This window comes from Epargyreus clarus, unplaced genomic scaffold (assembly GCF_041222505.1).
Source record: "Epargyreus clarus isolate Ecla_fem2 unplaced genomic scaffold, WU_Ecla_fem_2.2 ptg000003l, whole genome shotgun sequence".
NCBI lineage: Eukaryota > Metazoa > Arthropoda > Insecta > Lepidoptera > Hesperiidae > Epargyreus > Epargyreus clarus.
Genome location: NW_027332211.1, coordinates 7,377,470 through 7,402,337, shown reverse-complemented (window position 1 = coordinate 7,402,337; position 24,868 = coordinate 7,377,470). Strand labels below are relative to the sequence as shown.

At 34.1% G+C, this 24,868-nt stretch overlaps 3 protein-coding genes across 3 annotated transcripts in view; 1 reads left to right on the top strand and 2 right to left on the bottom strand.

Annotated features, from left to right (window-relative positions):
* The window catches only part of kl-3 (dynein heavy chain 8, axonemal kl-3), a 33,388-nt gene extending 16,638 nt beyond the window's left edge, over window positions 1-16,750 (bottom strand). The window contains exons 1-46 of the mRNA XM_073080932.1: window positions 16,418-16,750; window positions 16,127-16,237; window positions 15,395-15,506; window positions 14,963-15,105; window positions 14,306-14,507; window positions 13,842-14,005; window positions 12,765-12,941; window positions 12,344-12,447; window positions 11,799-12,018; window positions 11,291-11,437; window positions 10,838-10,977; window positions 10,352-10,436; window positions 10,122-10,267; window positions 9,636-9,780; window positions 8,918-9,016; window positions 8,564-8,690; window positions 8,320-8,422; window positions 8,073-8,238; window positions 7,805-7,940; window positions 7,619-7,730; window positions 7,467-7,531; window positions 7,230-7,389; window positions 7,008-7,140; window positions 6,797-6,914; window positions 6,471-6,613; window positions 6,170-6,350; window positions 5,682-5,889; window positions 5,452-5,581; window positions 5,133-5,296; window positions 4,868-5,011; window positions 4,646-4,756; window positions 4,389-4,543; window positions 4,074-4,159; window positions 3,754-3,953; window positions 3,459-3,630; window positions 3,101-3,349; window positions 2,792-2,926; window positions 2,592-2,720; window positions 2,312-2,517; window positions 2,102-2,240; window positions 1,732-1,942; window positions 1,303-1,459; window positions 1,009-1,202; window positions 746-911; window positions 444-545; window positions 38-260 (exon numbers count right to left, since the gene is read on the bottom strand). Coding sequence (XP_072937033.1) covers window positions 38-260; window positions 444-545; window positions 746-911; window positions 1,009-1,202; window positions 1,303-1,459; window positions 1,732-1,942; window positions 2,102-2,240; window positions 2,312-2,517; window positions 2,592-2,720; window positions 2,792-2,926; window positions 3,101-3,349; window positions 3,459-3,630; window positions 3,754-3,953; window positions 4,074-4,159; window positions 4,389-4,543; window positions 4,646-4,756; window positions 4,868-5,011; window positions 5,133-5,296; window positions 5,452-5,581; window positions 5,682-5,889; window positions 6,170-6,350; window positions 6,471-6,613; window positions 6,797-6,914; window positions 7,008-7,140; window positions 7,230-7,389; window positions 7,467-7,531; window positions 7,619-7,730; window positions 7,805-7,940; window positions 8,073-8,238; window positions 8,320-8,422; window positions 8,564-8,690; window positions 8,918-9,016; window positions 9,636-9,780; window positions 10,122-10,267; window positions 10,352-10,436; window positions 10,838-10,977; window positions 11,291-11,437; window positions 11,799-12,018; window positions 12,344-12,447; window positions 12,765-12,941; window positions 13,842-14,005; window positions 14,306-14,507; window positions 14,963-15,105; window positions 15,395-15,506; window positions 16,127-16,237; window positions 16,418-16,750 — 7,053 coding nt within the window. The remainder of the gene's footprint in view (window positions 1-37; window positions 261-443; window positions 546-745; window positions 912-1,008; window positions 1,203-1,302; window positions 1,460-1,731; window positions 1,943-2,101; window positions 2,241-2,311; window positions 2,518-2,591; window positions 2,721-2,791; window positions 2,927-3,100; window positions 3,350-3,458; window positions 3,631-3,753; window positions 3,954-4,073; window positions 4,160-4,388; window positions 4,544-4,645; window positions 4,757-4,867; window positions 5,012-5,132; window positions 5,297-5,451; window positions 5,582-5,681; window positions 5,890-6,169; window positions 6,351-6,470; window positions 6,614-6,796; window positions 6,915-7,007; window positions 7,141-7,229; window positions 7,390-7,466; window positions 7,532-7,618; window positions 7,731-7,804; window positions 7,941-8,072; window positions 8,239-8,319; window positions 8,423-8,563; window positions 8,691-8,917; window positions 9,017-9,635; window positions 9,781-10,121; window positions 10,268-10,351; window positions 10,437-10,837; window positions 10,978-11,290; window positions 11,438-11,798; window positions 12,019-12,343; window positions 12,448-12,764; window positions 12,942-13,841; window positions 14,006-14,305; window positions 14,508-14,962; window positions 15,106-15,394; window positions 15,507-16,126; window positions 16,238-16,417) is intronic.
* The window catches only part of msl-2 (male-specific lethal 2), a 120,546-nt gene continuing 108,961 nt past the window's right edge, over window positions 13,284-24,868 (bottom strand). Inside the window, exon 5 of the mRNA XM_073086538.1 lies at window positions 13,284-13,300. The gene's annotated coding sequence lies outside the window, so the exon portion shown is untranslated. The remainder of the gene's footprint in view (window positions 13,301-24,868) is intronic.
* Window positions 17,242-24,831, top strand: LOC140752272 (DNA helicase MCM8). The gene is made up of 15 exons (XM_073086501.1): window positions 17,242-17,608; window positions 17,749-17,984; window positions 18,151-18,238; window positions 18,731-18,862; window positions 19,233-19,348; window positions 19,743-19,847; window positions 20,086-20,232; window positions 20,462-20,681; window positions 21,003-21,145; window positions 21,835-21,974; window positions 22,263-22,353; window positions 22,623-22,759; window positions 23,175-23,403; window positions 24,200-24,361; window positions 24,609-24,831. Exons 1-15 carry the CDS (start codon window positions 17,395-17,397, stop codon window positions 24,801-24,803), a joined length of 2,355 nt encoding a protein of 784 aa, XP_072942602.1. The 5' UTR covers window positions 17,242-17,394; the 3' UTR covers window positions 24,804-24,831.

Below are 24,868 nucleotides of genomic sequence, written 5' to 3'. Positions count from 1 at the left end.
CACACCACATTCTCTTCGAGAAGTATTTGTAACTTACCTTAGGATTCATTCTCATTTCTTTATGTGGTCTACCAACTTCAGTGAGTGCGGCCATCAATGTATGAATACACGTTGTCTTACCAGATCCCGTCGGTCCCATGGTCATCAAACCATGACGCACTAACGATGTTTCGTAAAGCTGAATTATCTTTAGATTCCAGTCAGGATGGTTCACTAAACCTGTCCTTTCTGTAACTAGTGTGATTGCTCGTTGCATTTCCCTGTAAAAGTAAAAGTATTAATAAGTGGACCATAAAAAATCATGATATCATAAATAAACAATCTAAATAAAGATTTACTAACTTATGAACGGTTTGACTCAGTTTAATGCCAGGGAAATTAATAAGTGGACCATAAAAAATCATGATATCATAAATAAACAATCTAAATAAAGATTTACTAACTTATGAACGGTTTGACTCAGTTTAATGCCAGGGAACAAATCTTCAATTAGAGAAACAAACAGTGGTTCATCTTCATCTACTAGCTTGGACACGTTCATTTCCCTAAGAAAGAATAATTACATCATTAATAATGACAGTGAAAGACAAGTTCTTTTGTTTAAAGGTATTTAGTTAATATTTTTTTACGAGTGTATTTCCAGCCCTTGATAAAACTTAAATATATTAATGAAATGATAATTTTATATTCATCATTTTCGTCGTTATTTAACTAAATATTTTTCTTAAAGTAAAGAAATTCTAACTTTAAAACTCTCATCATAATATTTTCTTCAGTGCTCTCTGGATTGGCTCGCTTTTGCGATCCCATAGTTCTTAATACTGATAAAATATTTCGTAACCCAAAATCATAGTGAACTTGTTTTGATAGCTGTTCCTCGCAAAGCTTATATAGCGTGAAGAATTTTCGAGCTGTAAAAATCAATAGGGCTTATTGCAATAAAAAAATCTATAGATGTAAAATTTAAATTACCTTACAAACATTTTTATTACGATAAATTTAGTTTACCCAACAATATGTTTTCCTTGAAGCCGCAACTGGCCAACTTGACTCGAATAATAATTTGTCGATCAGGCACCATCATGGCTACGGAACGGAATTGAATCTTCAAATTTTCTGGTAATTCTTGTCGACCGGCATAACCCGGGTTCATGGTGATAATAAACGCAAACTCCGGATTTAAACTTACAGTGTCACCATCACTAAAATGAATATTATCAAAATTCAAAGTCAGCGTCATAATATCCCCAATACATGAATCTTTTGATAGCGATCATATTAATACGTATTGCACATGTATACCTAAATAAGAAGAACTCCTTCTTTTCTCGTCGGGCAGTGAGACAAATATAAATTTGCTGCGCTGCTACGGATAAAACAGGCAACTCAATTCGATTGAACTCATCAAAACAACCCCATGTTCCCGATTGAGCCAACCCCTTGTAAATGCGTCCCAAACCTTCAACACAAAACAAAGTTATTTGTTATGCATGTAAAAGAAAAACTGCTACCCATATTATTCAATTTACTCCAATGTATGTAAATGTAGTTTGCATATTGTATTGTACGTAACTTAATAAATATATAACCATAAATAAATATCAAATAAAATACAATATTATGTAATACTTATGCATAATTTCAATGTATTAATGCTGTAAAACATAATGAGACGTAACTCAAATATAATGGTGAAATGTTGCTAACGGTAAAAGGCCCTTTCATAACTACCTCTGAAATCCATTTGGTCCGAGCAATTGAAGACTATAACGAGTTTGCCGAGGGTGCGACCCATATCCTTCGTGGTCTCAGTCTTACCGGTCCCGGCCGGTCCGGCGGGTGCACCACCCATACTCATACCGATCGCTTGAGATAACGTGATGTAACATCTGTCCGTTAGCGGTGTGATTACCAATCTCTCTGTGATGCCAAGGTACTCATTCTGAAAAAACGAGAAATTTTAATTTGTCTAGAAATCCTTCGAAGCAGCAAATCTTCTAAAAATACAAATCGATTAACTTAAAACTTATCTAATAAAACAAAAATATAACGGGACGTAATTTAAATTTTATTTTATTTTACTTAAGCTTATGTAAATCACCTGATACAAGAAATCTACATCCGTGATCGACACAATGCAGTCATCAGTGTCTTCAAAGTAGTAGAATCGTGCTTGTTTTTGCCATTCAAAATCTACCGGAGTTTTTATTCTCATTCGTACCAAGTCATCGAAAATATCTCTGAAATTTAAAATTATTGAGAATTAAGAAGACCAACACTCATTGTTTAAGTAATTATGAATATTCCATACCTTTGATGTACATGAATAGTGATCATAGTTTCGACTCTGGTCCTATCTAATGGAACCAGGTCTGTAACAGTTTGATCTATAAGACCGTTTAATAAATCAAGATTCTTCTGATTCGTCAATCTCATAATAAAACGATCAACTCGTGCTTTTTTCAAAGCATACTCTGCATCACTGGTCCATAATATTTGCATTCCCAATAGTCCAGCCTATATATATGAAAAGTAGTCAATAATTTTTTATAACACCATATAAAATATCTTAACAAAAAAAAAATCTTAACCTGTCCTGGAAAGTGCCAAAATCCAGTCAGAAACTCGAATTCAGGATCGCCAGCCATTGTTTGAGATATACTGGCAATTATGTTGCGTACGGTGTCTTTCATTGCATCCAGTAGAGAGTTTAACCAGATCTGGAAAACGTTTTTTAATGCATTTATTCAGAAGCTATGGATAAGTATCTTATTTATTTGTAAGCACAAACCTCGACACCACCAATACAAGTCACAGGTCTTTCCAAAGGAATAGTCTCTCCATTATCAGAATTCATATTAACAATTCTTTCTTTATCGTCAAAGTCAACTGTGTACATAGCATCGAAAATACTAGGCAGATGAGGCTGTATAAAGATAATGATTATTTTACCACTCTTTTCAAAACTATAACTACATAAACCGTTCAATTTTTGTGTCGGATCAAAAAAGGTATTTAAATTAAGTAATAAGTATACATTTATTATTTATTAAACACATAGATTCATTTACACAATAATTTTTACAATCATATTACTAACCTGTATAGAATGAGGGTCTGAAGCTTGACCAAGAATCTCTAGTAACACTGGATCGGACACGAAGAAGAATCTTGGGAAGATAAGTCGTTTTGTCTCCAGATATCCAGTCAAAGATTTCTGACAAGCTTCCAGTTGTTCAAACAAATGTGGCAACAATTGTTTCAGAGTATCATCTGATACGCAGGTTTCCACGCAGTTTACTATGTCACGGGCACGATACATTATTTTAACATATGTTTTATCGATTGTCTAAAACAATATTCAATTCAATAAATTAAACTCTTTACCGCATGTAATTTTACCGCATGTAGCATACAAAATATGTACAAAAAATAATACGTGGATCCTTTAAACCTACCCCAAATCGCTTAGCTTCAGCAGGCAACTGTTTAGCGATATCACCGCCCACAAATACAGCCTCCAAGTACATCCACAAATTTTGTACTTGTAACCACTTTTCTAGAATTTCACTCGTGCCTACCAGCTTGTTAATCCAAAGGAGAATATCCCTCTTGAATGGCGCATTGTATCTAGTATAAACATTAATATTAAATTATTAAGTATTAAAATTATCACAAGATTTGCCATCACCATTAATTCAATTTATTTCTAACACACATCATTTGCGATTGGTAATTGTTTCAAAAGTTTACCTGTTAGAAGCTAGCGAGTTCAAAACCATCAAAGAATCTTCCAGCATAGTTATTATATCTAGAGTCTCTTGTGGTTTAATTAACAATTCTCCTCTGTTCTTAAACGGTGCGAACGTTAGATCCACCACAGCCCAATCAGCTATTACTTGTTTGAGTTTCGCTTCAATATCCTTTTCTTTTACAGCGCTAATGCAAATATCCTGAATATTGTAAAAACAATATAATTACCGTTTGCACAAAAAGTTATATATATTTCTAGTGTAAGGTACAATTTATTTGCAAGTAAATTTACATATAATGCAAAAATACATATGACGCACTTCGACATCTTCCTTGTATTTCAGTAGTGGTGCTTCCATTACATTTGCTAGAGTGAAGGATTCAGACTCCACATCCAATACACAATCTGAAATAAACATTTTGGTGACAGATGTACAACGTGAATGCTATTAATGTTCGTTGAAGGATACTTATAAAAGTAAACTTTTAGATAATAAGCCATTAATAGTAAGAGTGTATCTCCATTACCACACCCTTAAGAACACAGCACAAAAAAAGATAAAGTATTAGTGTTGCTGCGCAATTTTAATATCATTGCCTAGCATACTTCGCATATATTCAGCAAATTTACTTACTCATCAATTTTTCTAAGCGCCGCCAGTGTCGATCTTTCATGGATTTATCAGCCATCAGTTCCAGTAACGGACACGTTTGATTGAAATCGTCAATTTTGTTTTTCAACTCTATGAAAGCAGGCCAATCTTTCATACCCCTCGGCAACTTACGGCATCTAAGAATAATTTCGTTGGTAGGATTGCACACGTTTATGGGATTACACATGTATTTATTTATCATTTTAAACTAAATGAAATTCACATTAATATTAAATTACCTCAAATCAAATTCTGCTAATTGTGCCACAATTTGTTCAATATCTATCCCAACCCATGGTGTTTCGAAGTAACCATCGATGGAATTCATTACAGCTAAATATAAACTGTACCTGTAATACATAATAGATACGGCATGAAAGAATGAATTTCCCTCAATTCAAGGGATGGAAAACAATCTTTAAAATAAGTGAGACATAAGCAGTGTTTAAATAAAAACTTACAGTTTACTTAATAAATTAAATTCTTTCTTCTTTTGATGTAATATCGGGTAATCTTTTACTTCCATTCCAAATAGTTTTTCGCCATTAGAGTACATTTCAAAACGTCGCCATAATTCGTCAAATCTTGATTGGAACAGGATCACTCTGAAAACCATTAATGTGGATTGAGAGTAAAGTTTATAAAAATGTAAAAGCGAAGAAATTATATAATTTAACCTAATATATGCCATAAATTACAGAGCTTAAGCAATATTTTGTATGTAACCTGTCACTGGCCTCTCTTGCAGATAATCCGGGTGTCATAGGACCAAATGCATCATAATCAGCATCAAACTTAAGTACATCTGCATTGAAGGACGCCACACCTTCAGTTAATTCTTTTTGCAATGGTCCTTGCATATCTACTATTCTCTGTTGCACTTGTTGTGACTGAAATATCATCAAAATTATTAAAATTATGTATTGTATTTTTTGTGTGCATAGATAAATTAATAAAATTTTACGCAACATTTAAATATAATATATTATTTATCTATATATATTATTTTCTAAAGTAGCTTACTAGTAAGCTTTTGCTTACTAACCGTCAAAAGCATATTCTGAAAAGCGTATCTAAGTCCATAAACCATATCTGCATCTTCTTTTGGAATGTCAATGTTAAACTGGCTGAAAGTTGCATAGCTCTCTTCTATTAAATCCAATTCCATGTCCATTCTAAGAAAATATAAGAAGATTGTAATATAATATTATAATGCATATAATATTGGCATATTAAAAACAACTCAAACTTCATTGAATTATAACATAAAAATACCCTATGAATTCTTCCCGTATAAGTTCCAGACACATCATCGCAAATTTCACATCATCTAAGTCCTTAATTTTCTTACTCATAGTCTTCATCCGGTCGTTTATAAATTGCATCAACTTCAATACGCGCTCTTTGTATGAATGACTTAACAATTTGCCTAGGATTCTCTTCCATTCAATTGACTCTAGGTGCAATGCTAACTTAACACGATCTGTAAAAATTAAAATGTTCAGAGTGTATGTATTAGAACTTTTCAAAGTTTCAAGATTTCAGTACAACTCATGCTTATTTCTCTAACAAAATCGTGATGGATTCTAATTTAGATGTCTCTGTGAACTATCACATATAACGCATCTATCGTTAACGTCGCATATTTTGTCCTACATGAATTTGATGACAAGTATTCAAGGGAGTAAGAGTTGCCTCAAAAATTCTCATTATAAAATGTATAATGAGAATTTTTATGTATTGTATATTTCTTAATAACAAACCCATAGTTATTTGTATAGATCCAATAATGTGCCTTTCAGGCAAATGAAGAACTTCATCAGTTTGACTTTCGTATTTCTTAAGCATATCCCTGATGATAACATTAAGCGGATTTGAATCTACGAAGGCTTGCACTTGCTGAACTCTATCTTCTGCCCATAAAGGTGCAAATCTACTGTAACCCTGAAATGCATTGACATCATCGGTATTAAACTTAAATGATGGATTTAAAATATTTACTTCATTACTTTATGTCATGATGAAGTAGTCCGAGTGACATCAACTTGTTTTAGAAAAACTTACTTTAAGCAGTTTTTCAATATCTGGCTTAAACATGTACATCATTCCTTGCAACGCCATAACGGCTCTGACAATATCTTTGTGTTCAGAGACCATACGAAAGTAGTTTCTAATTCCAATTATATTGGAACCCGATCTAGATCCAGCTATTGAAATAAAATATAATTAAAAAACGCGTAGTTATATTCATCAAGAAATTCATAAAACTTATTAACGCTTATATAAATAAGAATACTATTCAGCGGTGCATTAATTAAAAGAAATAATATTATTTTGCACCATTTTGTAAATATATCCTAATTAATGTCATATACTGTGTACAATCTTACCGCTCACGCTTCTAGCTTGTGTCAACGAAACTCCTCTCATCTGCTCCCTTTTAATGATTTCCTGTTGTCCCCACATGAACACGTTACGGTGAATGTCCATTATACAATTTAATACCACCTAAAATGCAATCATGTTACATATTAAATCGAGTATTTTTATTGGGTATTTATAGAAATTATATAATCTGCTTTAAGCATATAAAGTTGTAACCTGTGAAAATGCAGACTGTATTTCTTCCAAAGTGGGTTTTATCAAGACTCGTGGTATTTGTAGATACATCATTGTAGACATGAGAGGTTTCAATTTCTTTTGTTCTTCCGGATCGGTAGTCATTGTCAGAAAACTGAGAAAATTTAAAGTGATTGTAATATATACATTTATTTATTTTTAGTAAATATCCATGGCATACTTTAATAATTATTCATCATTTACCTGGATACAGAAGCACGTTTCCGAAGTAAATCCAAACTTTGTCTGGTACATTTGATGAGAGACTCCAAACATTTGGTTGCAAAATAAGCGAAGAGTTCATTGCATTCATTAATTGCATGTTGTGGCTCAAAACGATCTGGATTCTCTATTTCCAAAAAAGCTGTGAAAAACATTAATTATTATCCATAAGTTCGTTTTGCTTTAAAATCAATTTATTTTAATAACTAAATTAATCACCAGCATCCTCTGGAAAAACTCTGGTGGCTGAAGTTACTTGCTTTAACGCCTTGTCTATATCCAACCTAAAAATAAAATCAAAAGCAATTAATAAAATAAAACTAAAAATATACCCGAATATACTAATATGTTGTAGATATCATAAGAAATACCAATTGTTTTTAAGATCTTGAATTGGTTTAGACGGCACGCTATCAAGAAATTTATTTATTAACTCTATTACTGCAATTTCAGCATTACACGACTTCTGCTGTAATTCAATCGCTGAAAAAAATGTTATAAAATTTAGAAAAAACATATTTGAGTTATGTAATACTTATGGTTCATGGACAATTTACCAATTTCGTCGCGCCTAACCAAGTTATCTTCATAGAAAACATTTGGATCCACTGCTTTTTCTGGCAAGTATACCAGTAACGTCTTAGTTATAGACTGCAATATGGCGTCAATGCGGGCTTCCTTCATATCAACCACCTGAAAGACATCGTCGACACATTCAGAAAACAGGAAAGTTTCGTAGGTACTATTTCATCACATTATATTTTTAACTGCATTCACTAAAACGCTGAAAATTGTCAGTAATTCTAAAAATAATAGCATATTTACCTCTTTAACAAACAAATCGACTTCTCCTAATATCCTTTCAATATTATCACAATAAGCTGGGATCTCAAGCGAAGACCAGGTAATCGTAGACAGGCCAGGCTGGAATGCCTTTTCCAATTTTACTAGTTGCGCACGTAGCAACGGTAAATACAACTTTGGCATACTCCTAATGAAGTTATAAACCAAAAATTTAAATGAAATAAATATTACAATTTATAAATAATATTTATAAATAACGAAAGAGAACCTTCTGATCTGATCATTCCTTTCTACTAAGAATTTAATTCGCTCGTAACTTCCGAGAATCTTATCTTTACAATACGCTACAATTTGTGCTGAATCAGGCACACCTGTAAGAAATGAAAAAATATGGATCCAATTATAAAATATTCAAATAAAGATAAAGAACCAAAGAATGGGAAAAATGTCACTCACAAGATCTGTAAAGTATATGACATGGTATAAATAATACTGGCGAAATAATAACATACTTAGTCCCAACTGCCACAAATATTCCACTTCTCGAATGCACTCTGGTATATAAACACTGAAGTTGATTATATACAAATTGGTCACTGGATGCCGAATCAACAGTGGGGCTATCAAGCCCAATCTCACCTGTGTCACAGAAACAAAGCTAGTATGAGCGAAAATTCGTACAAATTATATAAAACAGAACAATAAAATACATCATCAACAAGAATCCTTGGTACAGTAATTTTTGATACTGTTTCATTATAACCTAAACCTTTCCAATTATACACATTAAAATGACAAGTTAGATTAAGTAGCTAATAGAACAAGTTAGTTTATTTTAAGAAGAAATGATAAATAAATATAAGTACCTGTCCAACATTTTCCATCCAAGCTCTATGATAGATCAATTCAAATTCCGTAAACACAATGTACATAACGTTATATAATTTGATACAGCGTTGAGTATTCTGAAAATCAAATCAAACCAAATCATTTATCTGCAAGAACATAGTATTTTACAAGGATCTTAAATTTATAACAAGTATCTTATGTTCTTATGTGTTGTGTATGTTGTGTTGGGCGTGCAAAATGTATGTATCTTGTTCATTATTACATGGCAAAGTCAAATATATGTCATATAGGAATATTTTTTTAAATAGTTAAAAATCTTAGAGCTGGTTACTCTATACGTAAACGATCAGACCACTGTAGACTTTAACTCATACTAAGATACCATTCAAAAAATATTCGGAATATTGATTTAAAACTCATAACAATGATGAAAGCTTGGTTTATTAAACTTATTTATTTCCATAAATCGCTTCATTGCAAGAAGAATGACAAAACTCAAAATTCATTTTTCTGTTAAAAATACAATTTAATCCGAAATATTTCCTATTTTAATGTGTCACAGTACTGTGGTTATATACATAAATACTTACTTGTATTTATCATTATTTTAATTCTAATTTAAATAAAAAAATTTGAAACAAAAACATTTTATAATTTTAAACTGACTCTCCTGGGAAATTACTTTTTTACTTGTGCCATTATTCTTGCAAAGAAGCGAAATGTTGAAACACGTACCATATGATTAATAACTTCTTTGTGTTTTCTAAACTCCTCCATTGGACCTTTAATATTCTTGTCATAAAATCGTATCCACATCACTCTCCCTGATACGGGCGGCATGTTCCTAGGCAGCTCCGGATTTTCTCTTTCTTCATTATACCTTTGAAATAACTATTTTTAGCCTAATTATTCTAAGTTTAATGCAAAGCTATTTATAGTCTCCTTGAAATATTTATATATAATTATAATAATATATATATAATTACATATGAATTAAAAATGCTAAGTTATAATATTATAACTTAATACTTTGTAATTATAATCAGATAAATATTTCAAGGAAGCTACGTTAAGGTCGAATAATGCAAATAGCAGGTTCTCAATATTTAGTTCATCGTTGAAAAAAAAATATGGTCTTATGTTATGAAATCTTCTTCAATATTATTTACCTTCTATAGTTACTTAACTTACTACTTACTTAATTTTGATATGACAAATTACCTGTCGCGTATTGATTCAATCTCTCCAGTATATTTACTGATCAGATCGTAGTACTGGTCTTCGAGGTACAAACAATTCAGCTTTAGCTTTTCAAATCGTAGAAGCAAATGTAGAGCTATTTCGGTAGTCGGACATTTATTCACACTCTGAATAAAATATGTTATTTTTAATTAAGACAGTTATGTGCATATTTCTCTAGTAATAAGTAGTTCGAAATAACAATTCATTACCGTGATCATGAAGTTCTCTAATAATAACTCTTGAGTAGCAACGTTGTCTTTATACGTCTTATAATCTTTGTCAAAATCTGGTCGTCTGAAAATATATTCCTATACATGTAAAGCATGAAACGATAGCTTAGAAGTCGAATTTACGACAAGCATGTTTTTACTTAATATATATATATATATATATATATATATATATATATATATATATATATATATATCACTTGCTATAGCTATGGAAGTATACACAGTAAAGAAATCTATACACCTGAGTTCTTTAAAAAAATACCAAAAATAGGTGAAGTCTACCAATTCACACTTGGCCAGCGCAGTGGACTATGGCCTAAATCCTTCCTACTTTGCAAGGAGACCATTTCCAGCAGAGAATATAAAGGGAAGAGAACAGATAAAATAACTAAAACCATAAAATAAGATAATAATTAGTAAAAAATAAAAAGTCTTATCGAATACTCATGTCATGAAACTAACCTATGATCCAGAGCATCATAAGTTTTAGATGAAATGGTCTTAAATAGCTTATTGAAGTTTGCTGCATACTCTTCAATGCCTTCAAGAGTCGTTTTATTTAGGACATAGTAGGTTATGTATGTTACGAAGAGATCTACTATCTGAAAATAAGTCAATATTTATTTCATTTTGAATGGGAACAATAGTGGCGCCTCGAATGAATACACTTATTTTGAACCTGATAGGTGGTCCAAATGGATAGGTGGTTGTTGTTTTTTACTCAAAGATTTTTCCTTCGTCATAATTTTCCATTTCTTTGACGCAGATAACTAAGAATACTACTAGTTTGCCTATCGATATATTTGCCTTAATACCTACTTTCAATAAACACAATACTTGATAATACTCAAAGCACAATTTTATAAATTAATGAAATCCAAACATTGAAATTCAGCCTAAAGTTATCACAGTTACCTTTTGTAGTCGTTTTCGGAACGTCTCGAATTTGCCAAATATATACATTTCTGAACAATCAAAGGGTCGCTCGTCAGCAGCTTCCATCATCTCCTCCTGTGTCTCATTATAACACTCGCGATAAAAGCTATACAAATCTAAACATAGCTGAAATCATAATCATAGATAACCTTTTGCGATATAAATAGGACGTTTTGGCTATCTGGCTTAAGGGACCAAAACTTATGAATATATAACAATACATTTATGAATTCAAAAATTTACTTCAAATATTGTAGTCGTGTTTACCGAATTAAGGTTGTTTATTTATTTATCCGAATATGAAATTAGAATCTAGATATTTAACTCCAGATTTTTTCGTTAGAAGAACAGCTAAGCTCGCCTATCTGGATATCTATATGTCTAAGTAGAAATTACACAATAAATTTAAAGAACCCCGTAAATTAAACTTGTATGAAGTCAGTATTATAATTAAAAGTGCTTGAGTTGTCTAAAAATATTCCCATACCTTAGCTTTTTTATTAAAATTAAGCTTGTCTTGATTCCAAATGGTCTTTTTCCCTCCGTTAGTTAGATAATCCATACACATATTGAGTATTTGATTGGTCACTTTGACCAGCAGAGTGGATATCTGTTTGGTGGTATTGTAGTAGCGAGATGTGGCAAATATCATTCTTATCGTGTATAAGAGACCTGGTATGAACTGCTGCATTGTGAGAGGGTCGCATCTAAAGAATAATATACAAGTAAAATATGGTTATATTTGCGACAACACATGCGTGAACCAATCTTTTAAAATACGCAAAATCTTTATATTGTTCAGGTAAAAAAGTTTCGTGGCTTCTTGAAATACTTTATATTCCCTTAAGATTTTTCTTAGGTTTTAAAAATTACTACGGACTGTATTCCTTAGCACATTTATACTACAGTTCGAAACATTTTTAAAACAAATCAACAAGATATTTTCCGTGATATATCGTAACAAATTCTGAAAATCTGGTTTTGAGCAACAACAAATATCATGATTTATAGCAAATAATTAGGAAAACTTACCTATACAAAGGCTCGCAATACTTCTCCAGTGCATATAAATATTTAACATTGTCGTAAGCTTCATTATAATAATCAGTTACTTGGTTGTCCAACAATCTCCATTTCTACAGAAATCGATTTATAATATAGAGAGAGAGAGAGAAATCAAACCTATTTATTACGAAAGGTCTATACAATTTTAAGATTGTCGATGTCGAAATAAGTGTAATGCGTTTCTTTAAAGAAGGAAAGAATGTTTAAAAACTAACTTATAATTTTTTTGACTTACTATTTATTTATTATTATTATGTTTAAAGTATTAATTATTAAATTAATATTAGTATAACATGTTATTATGAATTGGGTTTCAAATTTTCAGAATTTAGCGAATAGGTATTCCAAAGACTTTAACGAAATCTAAAACGTAAGAATCCAAGTGTACCTTAATAAGTTTAGACTTTGCTCGAATGAGAGTATGTATGTACATTTGGCAAGGATCGCTCTTTATGTGTTCTATGATAGAGGTGAAGGTGGTCAGCTGACGACGCCAGTGGTCCAATTCCGCTAAAGGGCCAATGTTGGAGGGCTCTCGTCTCAGTTGCTGACTTTGAACCAGTACCTGAAAAATGGATTGATTTTGGCAAAAAACTAAAATTTGCAAAGATCTTTATCATCATCATCATCTTCATCAACCCATTACTGTCCCACTGCTGGGCACGGGTCTCCTCTCAGAATGAGAAGGATTAGGCCATAGTCCACCGCGCTGGCCAAGTGCGTATTGGTAGACTTCACATACCTTTAAGATTTTTTTTTATAAATCTCTCAGGTATGCAGGTTTCCTCACGATGTTTTCCTTCACCGTTTAAGAAAGTGATCATTAATTTCTAAAACGCACATAAATTTGAAAATCAGAGGTGCGTGCCTGGGATTTGATCCTCGGACACCTCAATCGAGAGGCCGCGTTTCTTAACCACTAGGCTATCACTGCTTTTTGACCTTTATACTATTATCCAATTCGGTTAAATTTTTGCTTCACAGGAGAAGACACAGAAAGAAAAAAGGACATTGAGATTTTTGAGCTATTTGATACGGAAATTGCAAATTGGCAAGAAGTCTACCTGAATAAACACCAAGATGTCCAAAGTCAACATCAAATGAACTATTAACAATTAGTAGTAAGTATTTTTACCATAAGAGCGGTGATAGCCTAGTGGTTAAGAAACGCGGCCTCTCGATCGAGGGGTCCGAGGTTCAAATCCCAGGCACGCACCTCTGATTTTCAAATTTATGTGCGTATTAGAAATTAATTATCACTTGCTTAAGCGGTGAAGGAAAACATCGTGAGGAAACCTGCATACCTGAGAGATTCATAAAAAAATCTTAAAGGTATGTGAAGTCTACCAATAGGAACTTGTCCAGCGTGGTGGACTATGGCCTAATCCTTCTCATTCTGAGAGGAGACCCGTGCCCAGCAGTGGGACAGTAATGGGTTGATGATGATGATGATGATGATTTTTACCATTGTAATTTGTCTCATCCATTGCTTCACATAAGTGCATATTTCTTCCAATACATGCGTCTTAGTGATGGCCGCTTTCATTTTCTCCTGATCAGACAACTCCTCTTCATACAGCATTAGGTTTATTTTGAACTTTGTGCAACAGTCCAGGTCTATTTTCGTTTCTGTAATAAAATGTATATTTGCAAGAAGTTCGTGTGGAAAATCACTTGTTATAATAATTTATGGAAATCACAGGTCATTATTACCTTGATAGTGTTACATTTTATAAAATAGAAGTGGCAAAACAACATGATATTATCTTATGGTAGGTGGCACCTGCCCTTGGACACCAATAATGATCAACGTCAGGTAAGATTGAAATCCTACTTGAGGTCAGTCACAGATGCGTTGCTATTCCTATGGAGTAAGCTGGAATTCCTCGTGTTAATATTTACAATTTTATTGTAAACTGGCAAACTTACTAGCAAGATAATCGATAAAGATCATAATCTTGGAAATGTAAGTTTTAATAGTATCTGCGCTCCTTGGATTCGGCGGGTTGAGGTCTCCCCAAGCCTTGCAAGCCTGCAGAGCGGGGATGTACACGCGTTGCAACGTTTTGAAGATACCAGACACCACGTTCTCTGTCTCTTGATTCATGTCGAATAACACTAGAAAGTAATCCTGGAAAGTATAAACGGGTTTGTACCTATAAAGAAAAAAATATTGACACAGAGCTTTTGATAAAGGTCAGGACAATCCAGGCGGGGCCCCCTCCTATATACAGGGCCAAAGAAAATAATCTAAAATCCCGTCGTAAATAATATTTCTTATCGTCCGTGACCTTCAAGAAGCGGGAATTTTTCCGAAAAGATATTGTCCCCAAAAATTTAAATCGATATACATTTAAGGCCAACCGTGATCTTTTAGGGGATGTAAAATTTCAAGAGTAGGAGGAACTTTTTTACGAGAAATGTCTACTTTCAGCTGAGTCAAACGCTATTCATGTATTTAGTGTGTCAAATTACTCTATTTTTGTAGAAGAGTATAATTTTACGATGTCTAACTAAAGTTAAGCTACAAAAATAACACTTATTACTATTTCCCCCTGAAACAGGTACATAAAGATTTACGCTTACATCAGCCACATTCTTCGTATCAATCGCTTTATTTTTGATTCTATACAATGCTACGCACTGACCCTCCGTACCTATAGTAGAGGCATCTGATATGTATGTGCGTTCCATCCTACCTTTCTGGTTTGGAATGTATCTACCAGATTCTGAAATTGGACAGGACAAAATCTATAAGGTGTACATATTTTATTAACGGACACATTTTAAAAAAGTTTATGGACTTAGATTAGTTAAATCAGGTATTGCAAATAGTCCGCAACAAACTAACGTAATATCAGTCGATACAAAGCGACAACGGGAATACTGCCTTCAAGGTATCCAAAAGGAAGTAACTTAATTCAAATTTAAGAAGAAACTGATGTTTGGTTGTCATCAATGTAGTACATATAAAAGCTATTAATTACGACTATTATTATTCCGTTTATAGAATTTTACCCATTTTCAAGGGAGGCAAAAGGGCATCACAAAGGACAATACAGTTTCTTCCCCCTTCAGCCACCGCGCTATCTAAGAGGTCTATGTGAATGTCAGCATCATAAACGCCCTCCTGTGAATTAAATTTTTTATGTCGATTCGTACAATTGCAGCTAGACTACGTAATTTTTAAGATTATTTTAAGATATATTTGGTATTCGTTTATTTAACGTGAGTCAAGCAAGTTTATAACCTATTATTTATTTTGGACTAGAAAATGAGCTTGCTATCCACCCGATGGTAAGTGGCCCCTGCCGCCTATGAACATCAATAATTTAGTCCATATAGATAATGTTCTATCCGTTCTATCATCTATAATATAAGATGAAATCGAAGTTGCCATGCTATTGTCATACCGTTCTAGTTATATTTCTATACATACGTTACGAAAACACGTTCAAACAAATTTATAATCGCATCATCTAATATTTGAGCTTGACCATCATGTCCAAAGTAATTTATCTTCTACAGATCATAGCCACATCTGCTGGATTCAGACGGCTTAAGACCGGTCGAAGTGGCGCGGATTATGGGGAGGCCTATGTCCAGCAATGGACTCGTAAAGGCTGATGGATGGATGGATGGATAGATCATAGTAGAATAAATCGCATTTAAAATTAGAATAGACTAGAATATAGTAGTAGTAATAAATGATACTTGAACATTGAAGATACTTGAGCTATTTTTCCTTACCAGAACATATTCTGGAGTTTTATTTAAAATTGCTGCTGCATTCTCTAATAAAAATCTATGCTGGGTTTTCAAGCCGCCCATACGATTACTTCGAGCTTCCTTGGCTTTAGCCTGAAAATTTATATTACTTTTATTCGTAATAGAACTTCTCTTTGCTAATACGGTAATCTGAAATTAGGCCTGCGATATTCCTTAATTGAAAATAAGGCTACAAATACTCTTAAATAAAATACCAAGTCGAATTACATACTTTACTACAAGTAAACAAAGTAATGACAAAATTCAAAGTACTTGTTTATCTTTATACGACTCTTGGGCAAAGGCTAGTGTGCTCATCGACACTTTGCTTTTCTTTTGAATGTCTTGAATACGGGAGCTGACGTCCAGAATAGCTTCCAACGCAGTCCGGTCGATGTCTAATGGATCGTCGCCCTCTTCCGCTGTCGGGTACACCGACTGCCTCCTCGACATCTTTCTGGCGACCTCGTCGAGTTTCACAGCGGTTTGGCTAACATCAGCGGCATGCTGCTCCGCTGCACCTTGCTCGTGGCCCTCCCCTCCACCCACTTCAGCTACTTCAGCTGGTGGCGCGTCCGATGGACCATCGCCACCTTCACCTGACATTATTTATTATTATTATTATTCGCAAATAAAACTCTTCAACATCAACAGGGTGACACCTCACCCGTGATATTTCAAATTTATTATGAAAATATTTCAAATCAATCAAACTTATTTTTTAAGTACAGAACAATAGAATTCTATTTACAATTTTACTGAACAGCCAGTAATTTCATATTTTCGAGAAAGAGTTTCATTGCAAAAAACTCAAATAACTTCAAATTAGACATTTATTTTTAAATTTTGCGCGCTATCATCGTTCAGCAATGCATGACAATAAATAATGTTACCAGCTACATCACATAATACTTTTTGTTAAGGATAACGTGAACGTATTATTCTATTGATAAAAAGCAAACAGTTCAGATTAAAGCTCATAAACTTTTAAAATTACGTATAATAGATTATTTCACATATACATATTGTATAAGATATTAATTTTATGTCACTATCCAGATTGGCCGACTCGTTCAGCTGCTCAACTTTCAGCGACAGCTGTCACTTTTGACAATCTTTGGCGGGAATACCGAAAATTTTCGTAGATTTTTATTTGTATTTATTTATTAATTATTTAGTTATTTCTTTTTCACGCTCTAATTCATTGGTACATTTGTTTTTTATATTGAACTAGCACATTGGATGACAAAATGCGCCGTAACTGGAGAGGTCGATGTAGGAATAATTGGAATCGCAACAAGAATACAAAAGCTACTGGTGATAGTCGCAGCCTGAACAATACATCATCAGTAGGACCCAGCACGTCAGCATCCGTATCTTCAAGAGCACCAGCAAACCAGCTACCAATAGTATTCGCCGTTGGGTCAGAGGATAATGTATGGAAGCTATATTTTCCCTCTGAAGGTGAATTGTAATAATTAATTACTTCTAAAATATAATTGTATTTACAATAGGTACTGGAAATATTTGTAAGATTTGGTAGGTCCGATAATGTTTCCATACTTTATAACATTTGTCCCAACTTATCTCACAAATAATTTCAGACAAAAATTCAATAGCACCTGAAACATCAGAACAAATGAAATGTTTCCAAACATTTGTGGAGAAGCACAGAAGCCTGTTTGACTTGGAGAAGATCGACCAGACCCACAGTATTCCACTGGATGTTCAAAGCTTGACAAGTGATACAGATTTTGCAAATGGTTGGCCCTCATTTCAAACAGATTTGTTCGAAAGACCTGAAAATATATTGCACTTGTTGGAGTTTTGTTTACATGAGGTAAGTTGTAATATTAAACAATTGATTTTTGTTCTTGAGTGACAATCATTTATTTACAAGTAATTTATCACCATCAACAGGCCAGCAATTATAATAGTTTATTCAATGTGAATTTTACATTTGTAGTTTCATTAACATTATTTTAATATAATAAAAATATTTTTAGGCATTGAAATGTGAATCCAGAATCAAAGTAAGGATACTTAATCATCAGCCAACAATACCTATAGCAAATCTGAAAGTTAATTATTTTGGTAATACCTGTAATTATTTTATAATTTGCTTGTATTAAGACTAAAAGGTGAATTTTCATATGATCTTAATTAAGAAAGATAATAACATTAATATTTACTTATACTTTGAGAACTTTGTTGAAGGTGGTAGAACCCTTTGTGGTTCGACTCCGGCGGCACCACCGCCACACCTATTTCTACCTAATAACAGCAGTGCTAGGCGCTGCTGTGTTCCGGTTTGAAGGGTGTGGTAAGGGAGACAGACTTTCCGAGGCGTTCCAGCTTAGTCCTCAGGGATAACGGCGCATCTGTGGCCGACCTTAGGTAGGAATACCTAATCCTATCTGGGGTGGATTACAGATGTCCATGGGCGGCAGTAGCCACTTACCATCAGGTGGACTGCATGCTCGTCTGCTACTTTTATAGTATAAAAAAAAACTAATAAATACAATTTCATTCCTTATTCCTTCCTAACAATGGTACTTTGTGTAAACAAGTAATGTGATATTGTAGGCAAGCTGGTGACCATCAAAGGGACAGTGATCAGAGTAGGCAGTGTGGGCCTCATGTGCACATCAATGGCATTTGAGTGTTCCAGTTGCCATAGCATACAAGCAGTGATGCAACCACAGGGAGTTTTTACTGGTACAATTTTTAATATTTGGGGTATTTCACGCCAAGCACCACTCACCATTCTTTAAAAGCTCATAACTTGACTAATAATCACTACATAAATATAATATTGTATGTCCTATCCACTAAAAGTATAATTGACCCCAATATGAACAAAATTCAGAACCTCACTTTTTTTTCCTGTCCGCTTGGCGTGAAATGCCCCATTAATAACTTAACAAGTGGGCATATTTGCCAATAGACTAGGACACAGATTTTATGGGTGGCCAATTTATTCATGTACAAACTTTTTCAGCAACTGATTTCTTTGTGCTAAGTTATTCCTACAGAGTGATGAATAAAAAATGTATACATTTATTGAAACACCTTATTTATTTCGTAGCACCAAATGTCTGTCAAAGCTGTAGAAGTGGTGTGAAGTTTGAGCCGCTACAATCTTCTCCTTTCACTCATACGACTGATTGGCAAGTGGCTAAAATACAGGAAATACAATCACAGGTCATGATTTTATATTTTTAGCCATTTCAATAGTGAATAAATAATTAGCAAAAAGATTTTTTTTTAATTTGGAAAGTGATAGAACCGTTTGTGATGGGAATATCTGGGGGCACCATCGCCGCACCTATGTCTGCCTAATAACAGCAACTGCTTTGTTCCAGTTTGAAGGGTGTGTTAAGAGACATGCTTATCAAAGGTGTTTCAATGACCTTCCCTCATAACAATGCTTCCATGACTGACCTCAGGTAGAACTTTAATCTTATCGAGAGTTGATGACAGATGTCCATAGGTGGTAGCAGTTGCTATTTACCATCATGTGTACTGCATGCTAGTTTGCTACTTCTTTTTTATAAAAAAAGAGATTCGATATTAAAACTTTGCTGTTTATTTTCAGAGTATATCAGGAACAATTCCAAGAAGTGTTGAAATTGAGCTGCAGGGAGATCTAGTCGGCACTGCGTGTCCAGGAGATGTGCTTTCAGTCACAGGAATTGTACAGGTAATTTAAAAAAACACCTTTCTTATTCATTTCTGAAAACTCCAGTATAAAAGGTTGGTTTTTATGGAATTAAAATAAAATAAAAAAGTATAGAAGGTGCTACCAAAGTTATTCTAACAGGACTTGACCATGATAGATTAAAGATCACTCCAACTACAGATTTATACCACCAGTAGACTATAAAGAAGTTATGATCTACACATTTATTTAGTACAATAAAGTATGACCACTTTTACAGGTTCGAGGCGAAAGCAAAGGTGGTGAAGATGGCAGGAGAGCAGCCAGACTATTGCAGCTGTATGTTGAAGCTGTATCCATTCATAGTCAAAGAAATCTCAGTAATCCAACACTGTCGTTTACTATAAAAGATTATTACGCGATACAAGTAAGTGATGAGTATACCTACATAAAAATGTAACCAAAATGTTTACCTATGATTTATCTTGTTGCAAATATTGAGGTGAAGTTCCCATCATTAATAAAACTTTCAGCTACATTAAGATAATCCTTTTTGAAATCGGCTGAAAAAATATTTGTAACATGATACAAACATTCATCAACATAAAGTTTATATTTATACACAACATGCATTAAAATTTATACATCGTTTTCAGGAGATACATGCATCTGAAGATGTTTTTAGATTGCTGGTTCATTCCTTATGCCCCACAATATTTGGCCACGAAGCAGTGAAAGCTGGACTCATACTAGGATTGATAGGCGGCACTGAAAATGATCATGGTGCAAGATCCAACCCCCATGTTTTAATAGTGGGTGACCCAGGACTGGGGAAGTCACGATTGTTGCAAGCAGCAGCTCATGCTGCTCCTAGAGGTAAACTTAATTAAATGGGAAGTAAGATTCTCTATAAATCTTGTGACAATAAAGTATATAACCTTATCTTAAGTAAAGAATATAACCATAATAAAATAGCAGTTTTGATTCTGGAGACGCCACTACACTACCAGTTTCAGTTTAATAATAGCATTGTCGAGCACTGCTGTGTTTTGATTTGGATGTGGTTAAAGCAGATAAACACATTCTGCTTCATAGGTAGCAACACCTCTCAAGGCAGTTATTACTATTATTCGATGGCCAGCATACTCGTTGGCTAAATGTTATACATGACTGTCGAAACTATACATTTGATCGCAGGCGTGTACGTGTGCGGTGCGTCAGCGTCGGCGGGCGGGCTGACGGTGGCGCTGGGCCGCGAGGCGGGCGGGGACTTCGCGCTCGAGGCCGGCGCACTCGTGCTGGCCGACCGCGGCGTCTGCTGTGTAGACGAGCTCGATAAGGTATGCGACTTTATCTATAAAGTTTTACCTTGCGATTATACCTTGCCCCTGTAGTCCCGGGAATAGAACAGGTACGGTATCCCTGCCTGCCGTAAGAGGCGACTAAAAGGGAGCTTCCGGGGTTCCGGGCGTAAGAGTGGGAGCTCGAGCCGTCCAGCAAGCAACCCCGGGAAGGACTGCGGTACGTGTGATCGGATCCCGTCGTGAACACCTGATGATGTGACAGGAACCAAAAGTGCTCCCCCAGGGCCGATTGGGGCATCGCGCTTGGAGGACTTCGTTTGTGTTCCTTCGGAGATTCCGGAGTTCTCCAACAAGCGTTGAGGACGGCCACCAGGGGGGTTTAAGTGCGATAAAAATCCCACAGAACCCGGCGTCCCACGTCGTCGGGTACCTTTTGAAAGATTCCCTCTCGTAACCAAAAAAATAAATAAATAAAAGGCGACTAACCCTCCTTTATGATAGCGTTATTAGTACTACTATTAATATGTGGCGCCGGAAAGTGAGGGCGATAAAAGGCCTAGATATAGGGGTTTTTGAAGCAGTTTATCGGTCGAAAAGTGTCACTTAAAAATCTTGGAGGTGCTGGATAATAAATCAATGTTCAAAGACCATTTCAATAAGTTTATCCTCATATTTTTATTTCAAAAATCAAAAACCAAAATTACACCCATCGTTTCGTATTTTAGATGACAGCCCACCACAGCAGTCTCCTAGAGGCGATGGAACAGCGACGTGTGAGCGTGGCAAAAGGCGGGGTAGTTTGCAGTTTAGCTGCCAGAGCGACTGTTTTAGCAGCCGCTAATCCGGCCGGCGGGAGTTACAACAGGTACCTACTTGTTATTTAGTTTATATAGATTTATTTTAACGAATTAATTATTATTAAGAGTAAGTAAAAGTCATACTATTATTAACGTTTGTATATTTGAGTAGCAGTAGTGTACAGTAGTTAAATATTTATGCAACAACATTATTTTTTAAATCATTATTTAACATAAGAAACTGCATTACTTATGATTATTGGAACTGCCAAATATACCGAGTAACGTATTTTACATTATTAATTTGATATTTACGTAACACAGTAATCTATAATAAGAGGCCTCGTCTTTTACAGGGCAAAAACAGTAGCAGAAAACCTTAAATTGAATTCAGCTTTACTATCCAGATTCGACTTGGTTTTTATCTTACTTGATCAGCCAGATGAGGTATGAACAAATTTAATATTATTTTAATTTAGGGAATGTTCTCTAAAGGAATGGTTTACTGTAATTAAATATTAATTACAAATACTCTGCTATATATAAAGACTTACAGAGTGTAATATTAAAAAATAGTGCACATTCTGCTTATGCGAAATACGTTTTTACTTAGCTTACAATTTTATGATGAAATGATAAAAGTAATTTTAAAGGTGTACTCACGCGACTCAAGTGACATAGATTTATATTATTTTACGCAATAATTATTTTTTTAGAAAACAGATGCAATGTTATCAGAACATGTGCTAGCTCTACACTCAGGTTCAAAAAATAAACCAAGAACATCTGTTGGATCAAGTAAATTAAATGTCAACATTAATACAAGCCAAAGTGCCAGCGAAATTTCTCTAAGGTAAGCTTTTTAATAATCAATAACAGTTAAGGAAATTTAGTCCAAATCTTAAGCATCTCCTTAGCAGAGAGCATCTCTGATTTTTCCAAATTATAGTGCATGTTATGAATTAAGTCTTACTTGCTTACTCTCTTAGTAAATATGTCGAGGTGGAAACATGGTTGGTGATGTTTTGTCATAATGTTCTGAAAAGTATGTGAACAGTTTTTTTTTTTTGTTTCAATATGTATTTTTAATAAATCATAAAGTAGTCTGTAGGTACATTATCCCTAATAATCAATTAACAAAACCATAATTCTTAAACAGATAAAATTAATAACTTTAAAATTATGAAAGTAATCGATTTTTACTCATTCTGCATGCGTTTTGTATATTTTACTAATTTCTAATCGCCTCAAGATCATATTTTTTACAGTAAACGCCTTCGGCTGCGACCCGGAGAAGTTATAGATACATTGCCCTTAGTTTTACTACGAAAGTACATAGCGTACGCAAGGAGATATGTACATCCGAAACTTAGTAATGACGCTGCTAGTACGTTGCAAGACTTCTACCTAGAATTACGTCATAACCATCAAGGGATAGCAAATGATGGTACTCCTATCACGACAAGACAGCTTGAAGCTTGTATTAGGCTTACACAGGTAATCATATTAAGCACAATAAATATCATTTACGTATACAGGTAGCTGAAAGATAATTGTTTCTACTCGAATGTAATAACAAAACCAAAGATCTCTACTGTGGAAGTTTAATTATGATGTGTATTATAATAATTTATAAAAACCCTGTACAGAGGAGGTACAAATGGGTTACAATCAAATTTGGAGGTTCTCACAATATATTTCTTAAGTCAAAAAATTCGAAATTATTTATCACCCCTACTTATATGGCAAAAAAGCCATGATTATATTACTTTACTCAGAATACGTTATCAGACTAGGTCGAAGCCAGAAGCCAGGCACAGACCTTGGGTACAAAACAAATACAGGTCCTGGGAGCCTTTATGGGGGTAGTTTCGGTTTCACTACTCAAATAATGTTTACTTTTACATTTTTAAAAGCTTTTAACTTGCGAAATAATATTTTTTTTTATAATATAGGAGTAGCAGACGAGCATGCAGTCCACCTGATGGTAAGTGGCTACTGCCGCCCATAGACTTCTGTAATCAACCCCAGATAGGATTAAATATTCCTACCTGAGGTCGGCCACAGATGCGCCGCTACCCCTGAGGACTAAGCTGGAACGCCTCGGAAAAGTCTGTCTTCCTTACCACACTCTTCAAACCGGAACACAGCAGCGCCTAACACTGCTGTTATTAGGTAGAAATAGGTGTGGTGGTGGTGCCGCCGGAGTCGAACCACAAAGGGTTCTACCACCTTCATTTTAGGACAAATAAAAGCTTTCTTACTTTTTTTAAATATAAATTCTCTTCTGTAGGCTAGAGCTCGCGTCGATTTACGAGAAGAGGCAACTGTTCAAGACGCGAATGACGTCATAAGTTTAGTTAAACATAGCTTGATGGATACATTCTGTGATGAATTTGGTAACATAGAATTATCAAGGTCTATTAACGGTTCGGGCATCAGTTCTAGGAATAAAGTGAGTAATTATTTTAATCATCTACTTGTTAGCCGTTTCATTTTCCTTATTATCGTAAACATGTTGTTTTCATTAACCCATTGCTAGTTAGTTAGCTTAGTTAATTTTTTGCATGAAGTCATACATAATCAATTATTGATTATTATTAATGCAAATGACTTCATACACAAACTATTTTAAGCGTCAAATTATGTTTTTTCCCAAACATGCTAGTGATAACTTCAAGCCTTTATTGTTTTCTTTTCAGTTAAAAAAGTTTTTGGATTTGCTCACTCGTCGTTCTCGTCAGTTAAATAAGGACACTTTTACAAGAAAAGAAATGATTCAGATACATAAATCTGCTGGTATTGCTGGCGATGCAAATGACCTTATTGAAGCAATGCATATTCACTCATATCTGCTTCTCAAAGGATCTAACACATACCAACTAATAGCAATATAAGTGTAAATAAAATTTCATGTTTTATTCATTCTTTTTTCATATTCCTAAGTAGAAAATAAATCTTA

Excerpts from the sequence above, each read along its gene's own strand:
- LOC140752272 (XM_073086501.1), top strand. The coding sequence starts at position 17,395 with ATGCGCCGTAACTGGAGAGGTCGATGTAGGAATAATTGGAATCGCAAC. Across the intron at positions 18,239-18,730 it reads TCTGAAAGTTAATTATTTTG|GCAAGCTGGTGACCATCAAA; the intron begins GTAATACCTGTA and ends GTGATATTGTAG. Across the intron at positions 23,404-24,199 it reads CTTGTATTAGGCTTACACAG|GCTAGAGCTCGCGTCGATTT; the intron begins GTAATCATATTA and ends TCTCTTCTGTAG.